Raw genomic sequence first — 10,879 nt, forward strand, 5'->3', positions numbered from 1 at the left:
ACAGACTCAACACAAACCGGAAACCAGCGAAATGCAGCAAACTGGAGAGCAGTGAAGCATCCAAGCGTATTCAAGAGTCAAATTGCAGGCTGAGTACAAAAAATTCAGACATGTTGGCAGGTCTGCACTAATAATGAAAGTCCTCCCTGCCTGTCACACCGGGGCCGCCCCACTATTTGAGAAGCGCTGTTCTAGAATGACATGATTTTAGTCTCGTCAAATTGCGACTGTTTCTCTCTTCATAGTTTGACTCTATTCTTATAAAAATTACAGCTGTTTTTACTGTTTCTCATATTATTACGACTTAAAAAAAACAACATATTTTCTTTCATATTTCAGCTCTATGCTACTAAAATGACGAGTTTATTCTTGTAAAATTGTGACTTTTTTCTTGGTAGACTATAACTTTTTTCTTTTAATATTTTAATTTTATTCTCGTAAAAAAAATAAAAATAAAAAAAATCTGGTTGTTTTCAACTTGTTCGCTATTTCAACTTTCTTCTTGCAAGTGTGACTTGATTCCCAGGATATTTGGACTTTATTATGGTAAATATACACATTTTCTGGCAAGCTAAGTTTTTTTTAAATTACAAATGTATGTGTTGTTATAGTTGTCTTTGATAATATTATGACTTTCAAAAAAGAACATCTTTGTTTAATATTTCAACCTCATTTTTTCCCTCATAATATTACTTATTCTTGTAAAATTACGTCTTTTTTTCCTTAAATTACAACTTTTTTCTTATAAAATTACTGCATATTTTTTTATGTGTTTTCTTAACCATATATATTATAATATGACACATGGTATTATTTTTTATATTCTAAAAATAATGTATCGATAATGATCTCCTTAATAATGAATGAATGAATAGCACCTAGTTGTTGGTTTACAAGCCATAAAAGCGGGGCTAAATGACCGTCATGAGGTTTGAGACCGTTGCTGTTTTTCTGCATTCTGCACAGCCACGCACAGCGTGCACGTTAATCCCAATTGGGATTAACAGTCAAGCCGTGTCGGAGTGGATTTAGGTTGGAAACGCCATGGCAACCACAAGAATGAGTGAAAACACGAGTTGGCGGGGGGCCGGATTGTAAAAGATGTGTATTCCCTGAGCGTGGGAGGGACGGAGGGATGTCTCCGTGCACACACCGTGCACACTAATCCACCATCACATGCACGATGCGGTCACATGACCATGATAGATATATTTAGGAGTATAGCGATGTTGAAGTGGGTGTGAGTGGGAGAGGAAGGCAGGGGGATTCCTCTGAATGGATTTTGTCAAGGACGTGCGTGTGGTGCAGCAGGAGGCGAGGTGGGGGATGGACACATTGCACACAACCACCAAAATAGGACAGAGGGCCTGCCTGTGACGTCCTGCTTGTGCTAAATTGAGGCGGCGGTGTGCTTTATTTTCATGGAGAGGAGCAGGCACAGAAGGAAGACGGTCATCGAGGAGCATTCATGGACAAGAAGGTCAGTGTGTGTGTGATTCTGCAGCATGACCGAGTAGATGAGTCTCTCGGTGGTGTCGTTTCAATGACGCGGTCTACTGTTCTGCTGCAGATGTCCCATCAGCAGGACGGTTACACCTACGAGTTCTGCGATGCAGACCATCCAGCAGAGCTCCTGCACGCCCTGAGACACTTCTACCTCAACGGCCTGTTTACTGACGTCACGCTGCAGTGTGGCGACTCCAGCCAGGTGTTCCACTGCCACAAGGCGCTGCTGTCCGCAAGGAGCTCCTATTTCAAAATCATGTTCACGGCTGACATGAGGGAGCGGTCCAACAGTGTCATCAAGCTGAGCGGGGTCGACTGCGGGGTTCTGGCGGCTCTGGTCAACTACGTTTACACGGCTCAGGTGAGCATCACGGAGACGAACGTGCAGAGCCTGCTGGAGGCTGCGGACCTGCTGCAGTTCATCCCGGTCAAACAAGCGTGCCAAGCCTTCCTCGTTCGTCTCCTGGATGTGGACAACTGCTTGGGCATGCATGCTTTTGCTCAGCTCCACCTGTGTCCCCAACTGGAGCGTGAGGCCAGGAGGATGATGCTGAGCAGGTTCTCAGAGCTGATCCAGCAGGAAGAGTTCCTGGAGCTGGACCTGAATAGGATTCGAACCCTTGTGGCTACGCAGAAGCTGAGTGCACTGAAGGATGAAGAGTTGATAGATGCGGTGGCCAAATGGGTGATCCATGATTTGGAGAACCGTCTTCATTACACTATGGACCTGCTCCAGTCCATCCATCTGGACCTGGATGAGACTGACTTCAAGGCGAGTTTGGAGGTGCAAAGGCAGTGCTTGGTGGGGAGTGGTGACAGACTTAAATCTATGATCATGAAGGCTTCACGACCAAAGGAAATAGGCACTAGTGGAAAAACGCCATCAAGCATTTACATCATCGGAGGGTACTACTGGCACCCTCTGTGTGAAGTTCACATATGGGAACCCTCAAGCGACACATGGCTGCGAGGGAAAGACATGCCGGATCATGCTAGAGAGAGCTACAGTGTGGCTTTACTGGGGGCGGATATCTACGTGACTGGCGGCTACAGGACCAACACGGTGGAAGCTCTCGACACTGTCTTTATTTATAACTGTGACGATGACGAGTGGACAGAGGGCTGCCCCATGATCACAGCCAGATACTACCATTGCTCCGTGGCGCTACATGGCTGCCTTTACGCCATAGGAGGCTACAGGGGCGGCGCTCCAGAGCAGGAGACAGAATGTTATGATCCACTCAAGAAGACATGGCTCCCTTGCGCAAGAATGATCCAAGGTATGCAACAAAGGATAAGAATTCTTTTATTGTGGAAGGTTTTCATGCTCTTGATAGTGTAACGGGTGCCAGCCAAGGAGGCAGTGGATGAACCCGGATGTGAGTAAGGTTTAGGGGGGTGAGTGTCGCAGGTGCCAGCCAGTGTGGTTGTGTGGATTAATGACGGGAGACCTCACTCCCTGACACCTTAACGGGATAGTTGGGAGTTTTTGACATGAAGTTTTATGATTATACCCTTCAGCAGTGTAGCCATCAACGGTGACTGACCCCCACTTGGCCCCGTGAGCCCAGTTCTGGTCGGATTCGGTAATGAAAAGCATAGTTCTGGTTAGTTTTTGGGGTTACTTAAGTAAAGAGTTTGGCTTCTCAAAACAACATGCTTTCGAAAGAGTAATACATTTGCATCACAAAAAATCAATCGCTCGGCTTTACTTTCTCTGGCATCGTATTAATGCGTGCTATCAGCTGTCCATTGTTGTGTATGTGATGAAGATGGCTGCGACACTCACATCTTCATCCGCTGTGGAACACATACGTAAACAAGATGGCTCGCGACGGATGCAACATGCGACGTCACAGAAAGTAAAGCCGAGTGATTTGGGAGGTCTGATTTTTGTGAAGAGGCGTTTTTGTCATGCATCTTTTCAACGCATATTGTTTTGAGAAGCCAAACTCTTTCCTTAAGTAACCCCAATAACCAACTGGAACTACATTTCTCATCACCGAAACCCGACCAGAACTGGGATCACAGGACCAAGTGCGGGGTAAGTCACACTGCTGGTGGGGATATCATACAACTTCATTTTAAAAAATCCCAAGTAGCCCTGTAAGGGTTGCACTGGATGTCGTGTTGGCAGTCCAGGATTTTAGCTCGACAGCTTGCGCTTTCGACTCTGTGGATGTTGGTTGGAGCTGAGGGCAGAATGCAGGGGCTGACAGGACCTTACAACTTACATTATTGAGAGTAAGGTTTAGGTGGTGTGAGTGAGTGTAAAAACCCAAACATTCACAGCCTGAACGTATGCGGAGGTCCGCTTGGACTCAAAGCATCTGCAAACTCCGTGCGTGCAGAGCTCAAATTTTATTATCATGCGGACTCCTCTCCGTGCACAGTCCATCCATCAATCTTCTTCTGCTTACCCAAGGTTGGGTCGCAGGGGCAGCAGCCTAAGCAGAGAAACCTAGACTTCTCTCTCCCCAACTACCTCATAGTAATCTCTCCAACATGTCCTGGGTCTTCCCCGATGTTGGATGTGCCCTGAACACCTCCCTTAGGAAGGCATCCTGACCAGATGACCAAGCCACCTCATCTGGCTCCTCTCAATGTGGAGGAGCAGCGGTTCTACTCCATGTCTACATTCTACTCATGGATGACAGTGCCTCTCACCCTACGGAGGAATGCTTTCCGGCCGCTTGTACCCGCAAATCTTCTCCTTTCGGTCACAACTACTACGCATAGGAGGGGCCAAAGGGGTCGGGTGCAGAGCGAGTAGAGTGGCAGCCAAAAGTGGGGAACGTGTCGGTCCAATCCTCAGCTGCAGAAGCTAGCTCCATGCACTGGTGTCACACAAAACACATGTATTTTTCGCCTAGACCCGTTTTTAACGTTACACCAATCTGCATTTTTCCGCATTCGTGTGGTGGAACAGAGCTGGAGAGTCCGATGGAGACGAGCTTTGAAGTGCAGATGAGGTACTCAAATGCCGACATCTTTATGACACATCACAGGAGAAAGTACAAGGACTACTACAAAAACGAAGAACTCTTGGAAGGAGAATTACTGGGCGAGGATGAGGCAGTGTGCAGTAGGGATGTCCCGAACCACATTTTTTGGTTTCCGGTCTGATCCGATTTTTTTGTAGAATTGCCGATCTGATCCGATTCGGTACCGATCCCTTTTCTTTTTATAATAAGGTTTTGTTACAAACAATAATTTGTGAAAATGAATATGGTTATGAAAATAGCTCTTCAAAGCATTACAAATAATGCAACCAAAGTATTGCTGAATGTACTTTTTTATTACACACACAGCATGACCAACAATATTGTTTGGCTTTTGTAACAAACCTCTGTGAATCAGGCCCCTAATCCAATAAAAGATCCAATAAATAAAAGACAAAAATGAAAAAAATGGGTGCGCAAAATACTTGTAGGGTAGGCCTAATCATTTGACATGGTTATAGCTCAATTTGTGCTGAGATTTAGAATATATGATTTGTTTTTTACAAACTCTTCAAAGTAATAATTTATTGACATTCCCCAGTATAAACAACGATCCCAATCCTTGGTTTGACAAGAACAGATTATCTCTGAATTTAAGTAAAACTAAAATAATGCTATTTGGTAATAGTAGAAAGGACACGTACGACCAAATACAAATTAATGGAACGGATATTGAAAAAGTGGAAGAATATAAATTCCTTGGGGTTATAATAGATGAAAAAATGAGTTGGAAATCTCATATTAAATATATACAGCAAAAGGTGGCGAGAAATATCTCTATATTGAATAAAGCAAAATATGTTCTTGATCAAAAATCACTCCACACTCTGTACTGTTCCTTAGTATTAGCATATCTAACGTATTGTGTGGAGATATGGGGAAATAATTACAAAAGCAATCTTCACTCACTCACTGTACTGCAAAAAAGATCTGTGAGGATAATTCATAATGCCAAGTATAGAGAACATACAAACCCTTTATTTTTAAAATCACAGATATTAAAATTCGCAGATTTAGTACACTTTCAAACCGCTAGAATAATGTATAAAGTTAATAATAACGCGTTACCCAAAAACCTAATTAAGTATTTCTCAATCAGAGAGGAGAAATATGATCTTAGAGGAAAATTAAACCTAAAACATTTATATGCGAGAACAACGCTGAAAACACACAGCATTTCCGTGTGTGGAATTAAATTATGGAACGGATTGAGTAAAGAACTCAAACAATGTACAGAGATGAGCACATTCAAAAAACAATACAAGCAGTTGATGTTTGCCAAATACAAGGCAGAAGAGTCCTGATTGTTCTGTCAGGTGTGTTATTTTATTTTATTTATTTATTTTTTTTTATTAATGAAATTTTATTTTTTATTTATTTATTTATTTTTTTTATTATTTTCTTTGTTGTGTTAAAAAAAAAAAAAAAAGCTTTGTTCTTATTTATTTATTTAGTATGGTCATCATTATTATCATTATTATGAATGTTCTTTCTTTTTCGGGGGGAGGGCTATCTCACCGTTATCTATTATGTGTTATCCTATCACTGAAAACATGACATGGAAAGCAGGAAGTGAACAACATGTACTGTACAAGAGGTAGATTGGATGGGGGGTAGGATTAAATAAGCTTTGCTTCTTCCTACTCCTTTTGGACATGTGGAACTGTTAAAGAATGATTCATGAGATGTATTCCATTGTAACCTTCATATTCAAATAAACTAAACCAAACCAAACCAAACCAAATCCTGAAGATCGGATCGGGACATACCTAGTGTGCAGAGCGAAGTGGAAATTTCTCCCACTTCCAGTCGGCTTTCCTCGTCATCTGTGTAGGATGTCTTTATGTAAACAACAAGGATTGTGGGAAATGTAGTCTTTCATGGAAATTTCACAGAAAATTGCGGAATGTCCATGCGGAGTCCGCAGCACGCTTGAGTCTGTGAGCACCTTAACGGGTGCCAACCAGTGTGGCTGTACTGTACGTAATCTCACTTCCTGACACCTTAAGTGTCGCACAGGACGTTGAGTTGACAGTTCGGGATTTTAGCAAGACGGCTAGTGCTCTTGGCTCTCATTCAGCGGGACCTAGGTTTGTACCCAGGGCGGAACGCAGGGCTGCCTGAACCACGCGGGTTACAGATTATGGAGCTGTCACATGCATGTTTCCTTCAAGTACTCTACACAATGGATGCTTGATTGTGTGGCAAAGACAGCTACACTTCATAGGGGACGCTAGCACTAACAGTGTCCAAAGTGTGGCCAAAAGGCCATTTGTTTAGCCGATTTTTTAATTGGCCCACAACATATTATATCATATTATAATATACAGTATATATACGCAAGCAATTTTTCCTACTGACATTGAAACGTAGGCAAACTGAAGGAATTTTTGTGTGGCTAACATGCTAACCACTTGGCCACCGTCCGGCCCCCTAACAATTGAGCGCCCAAACAAATCATCCACACACTGGTGACTGAATGTCGGTGAAGAATGGATAGGGGTTCTTTTAGAGTTGGACGCTTTAAACCGTTTGTTACGTGCAATATTGTACGAAAACCAAGACAGTGTACGAGAAGCGAGACAACATTTTGAGAAAAAACGAATCATACAAAATCTGGGGCATTTGAAAACCGAAGTTTGACTGTACAGTATTTAACTGCTTAGTGTATCTTGACCTCCGCCGGATTCCTTTTAGCTTGCCTACTAATCAAAAGGTAAAGAACCTCTGGTGATTGTATGTTGGTAAACCTCATTCCTAGAACCTTAGGAGCTGCCCTGAGCGTCGAGTTGAGAGTTCAGGCTTTTAGCTCGACGCCTAGCGCTCTAACTCTCTTACTCTTATTCCGAAGGACTTTGATTTGAGTTCACGGCGGTGCGCGGGGCTGGCTGAACCAAGTGGGTTACAGAGTCAACTGCACTCTTCTGGTTTGTGAAGGTGTTTCACCTTTCAGATAAAAGCCTTCAATCAAACATTTTAGGTGTGGAGTCTCCCTATTTATGTCCCCGGTGGGTGTGGCCAAACAACTACTGTGACCACCCCCGGAGGACACCACTACCACTACCTTGCAGAACAGCAATAAACACAGCAACATGAATAAGCCTTGCAGAGAATGGATGACTAAATGTCAGTTGTTTTTAATTAGCCTTGGCCGGTTCATACATTTTTTAGGTGACTGCTTGCTCTTTTTCTTTGTGAAGGTGTAGGAAATGCCACTGCTTGTGTGGTGGGAGATAAGATCTATGTGACTGGAGGCCACTATGGCTTTAGAGGAAGCTGCACCTATGAGAAGATCCAAGTCTACAGGCCCGATAGCAATGAGTGGAGCATCATCACCATCAGCCCTCATCCAGGTATGAGATGAAGAAGACAGCAGTATGGATGCATTGCAGACTTCTTTCTCTCTTTCTTTCAGAATATGGACTGTGTTCTGTGTCTCTGGATAAGAAACTTTATTTGGTGGGCGGGCAGACGACGATTGCAGACTGCTACGACACAGAGAGGGAGGAATGGAGCTCCATATCGGTGATGAAGGAGAGGAGGATGGAGTGTGGCGCCGCGGTGATGAACGCTTGTATCTACGTGACGGGAGGGTACTCCTACTCCAAAGGGACGTATCTACAGAGCATTGAGAGATACCACCCACAGCTGGACACCTGGGAGATGGTGGGGACTCTTCCAGGACCTTCCAGATCACACGGATGTGTTTGTTTTTACAGAGTTTAGTGTCCTGATGAATGGTTGCCATTTTGTGCCAAATACATTCCCATCGGGAACTATGCAAGTATCCATCGATCCATCAATCTTCTACCGCTTCGCGGGGGTAGCAGCCTAAGCAGGGAAAAACAGACTATCCTCTCCCCGGCTAATTCATCCAGGTCCTCCCGGCTGATCCGGAGGTGTTCCCAGGCCAGCTGAGAGACATAGTCTCTCCAATGTGTCCTGGGTCTTCCCCGAGGCTTCCTACCAGTCGGATGTGCCTTGAACACCTTCCCAGGGAGGCGTCCGGGAGGCATCCTGACCGGAGCCACCTCATCTGGCTCCTCTCAGTGTGGATGAGCAGCTGTTATTCTCAGAGTTTCTCCCGGATGACAGTGCTTCTCACCTTATCTCTAAGGGAGAGTCCAGCCACCCTACGGTGGCAATTATGCACTCATCTTGGCTTTTAACCAACTACTGCTTCAAGAACTGAGCATCCTCGATAGAAGTGTGCACAAGAAGGATCTGGAGGATCTTTGAATCACGTTTTAGCAGTAGGTCTGAAAAAAAGTCATAGCACTCCTGTTAAATAGCGAGGATCTTTGACTTGTGCTTTTGCAGTACTGTAGATCCTTAAAAAAGCAGAGCAGTCCTGTTACGTAGAGGATCTTTGACTAGCATTTTTGCAACACAGCGGTCCTGTCACATGGATCATCTTTGACCAGCGTTTCTGCAGTACATCCTTAAAACAGTGGAGCACTCCTGCCACCTCTTTGACTTGCATATTTGCAGTAGAGCCTAAAAAAAGCAGCGCTCCTGTCATATAAAGGATCTTTGACTCCCATTTTGCAGTAAAGCCTAAAAATAGCACAGCGCTCCTGTCACATAGAGGACTCAGCGGTCCTGTCACATGGGTCATCTTTGACCAGAGCTTTTGCAGCAGATCCTTAAACAGTGGAGCACTCCTGTCACATAGAGGATCTTTGTCGAGTGTTTTTGGAGTCTGAAAAAAGCAGAGTGCTTCTGTCACATAGAGAGGATCTTTGACTAGCGCTTTTGCAGTACTGTAGATCCTTAAAACAGCAGAGTGCTCATGTCACCTAAAGAATCTTTGACTAGCGTTTTTGCAGTACAGTGGTGCTGTCACATAGACAATCTTTCACCAGCGTTTTTGTAGTAGATCCTTAAAAGGGTAAAGCTCTCTCATGAAAAGGATTTTTGACTCCCGTTTTTGCAGTTGAGACGAAAAACAGCAGAGCGCTCATGTCACCTAAACAATCTTTGACTAGCGTTGTTGCAGCACAGCAGTCCTGTCACATACACAATCTCTGACCAGCGTATTTGCAGTAGATCCTTAAAAGGGTAAAGCACTCCTGTCATATAGAGGCTCTTGACTTGCATATTTGCAGAAGATCCTAAAAAACAGAACAACGCTCCTGTCATATGAAGGATCTTTGACGAACATTTTGCTTGCATCTCTTATCCATCCATCCATCCATTTTCTATGCCGCTTCTCCTCATTAGGGTCGCGGGGGTATGCTGGAGCCTATCTCAGCTGACTTCGGGCGAGAGGCGGGGTACACCCTGGACTGGTCGCAGGGCACATATAGACAAACAACCATTCACACTCACATTCGTACCTATGGACAATTTAGAGTCTCCAATTAACCTAACATGCATGTTTTTAGAATGTGGGAGGAAACCGGAGTACCCGGAGAAAACCCACGCAGCAACGGGCAGAACATGCAAACTCCACACAGAAATGCCCAAGGAAGAATTGAACCCAGGTCTTTCCGGTCTCCTGACTCTGACTGTGTGGCCAACATGCTAACCACTAGACCACCGTGCGGCCCTGTACCTCTTATTACATGATCAATTTGGTGAGTTAAAAATGTGAAGGTATGGCAGGGCTTTGCAATGACATGATATACAAAATAAGGAAAATACTGAAGGGAAAGTCTACCTGCCCGTCCTCAATTTTCTGAAATGATGGTCACCAGAACAACTGATTGAACATCCCTGCTCTCAGGAATTACTGTATTGTATGTATTTGTATTAGATATACTTCTAGTAAATAAGCTATTAAATTGGTCTATTGATCCACTATGGTTTGGGTGCAAAAAACACAGAGGATGCATTTTGTTCACACCAAAGCAAAGTTTTTTTTTACTTGAATAATTAAACGACTACTGTACTGAATTATGACTTCCTCTGTCTTTCACTTGAATGGCTCCCTAAAAGGTTTTAAAAGGGAATGTTGGAAGATTTCATTGTTATTAATTTAGTGAAACAATGAATGATTTCTCTCATTTAGGCATATGGGATATATACGAACACAATCCAGCTTATGCAACATATCCTCTTCAGACACAGAAAAATAAAAGTTGCATTTTTTGCATTAAATAATTGGGTGGAAACAATATGCATTAGTTTTTTTGGTCAGAAAATGTATTTTTATGCAACGACCTTTGCAGTGGACACAGGCGGGTACAGTAGTGACAAATGATGAATTCTTTCATCAATGATATCTGATACTGTTTGATGAGAGGAACAATACATTTATATAAAGTCATTTATGGTTCTATTTGCTTGAACTTTTCATGTTTATCAAGCCACATTTTTTCAGTCATGTTAGAATATTAATATATGTCAATGTATCATAATACTCTATC

General features: G+C 43.4%; 1 protein-coding gene across 1 annotated transcript; it reads left to right on the top strand.

Annotated features, from left to right (window-relative positions):
• Window positions 1-1,033: 1,033 nt before the first annotated feature.
• On the top strand, window positions 1,034-10,571 carry klhl23 (kelch-like family member 23). The gene is made up of 4 exons (XM_054788291.1): window positions 1,034-1,480; window positions 1,571-2,786; window positions 7,709-7,861; window positions 7,924-10,571. Exons 1-4 carry the CDS (start codon window positions 1,469-1,471, stop codon window positions 8,232-8,234), a joined length of 1,692 nt encoding a protein of 563 aa, XP_054644266.1. The 5' UTR covers window positions 1,034-1,468; the 3' UTR covers window positions 8,235-10,571.
• The last annotated feature ends 308 nt before the right edge of the window (window positions 10,572-10,879 follow it).

Source organism: Dunckerocampus dactyliophorus, chromosome 9 (genome assembly GCF_027744805.1).
Source record: "Dunckerocampus dactyliophorus isolate RoL2022-P2 chromosome 9, RoL_Ddac_1.1, whole genome shotgun sequence".
Classification (NCBI taxonomy): domain Eukaryota; kingdom Metazoa; phylum Chordata; class Actinopteri; order Syngnathiformes; family Syngnathidae; genus Dunckerocampus; species Dunckerocampus dactyliophorus.

What these genes read in the sequence shown, in the direction of transcription:
- klhl23 (XM_054788291.1), top strand. An exon ending in TTGCGCAAGAATGATCCAAG is followed by an intron (nt 2,787 to 7,708) that starts GTATGCAACAAA and finishes TTCTTTGTGAAG; the next exon opens with GTGTAGGAAATGCCACTGCT. An exon ending in CACCATCAGCCCTCATCCAG is followed by an intron (nt 7,862 to 7,923) that starts GTATGAGATGAA and finishes TCTTTCTTTCAG; the next exon opens with AATATGGACTGTGTTCTGTG.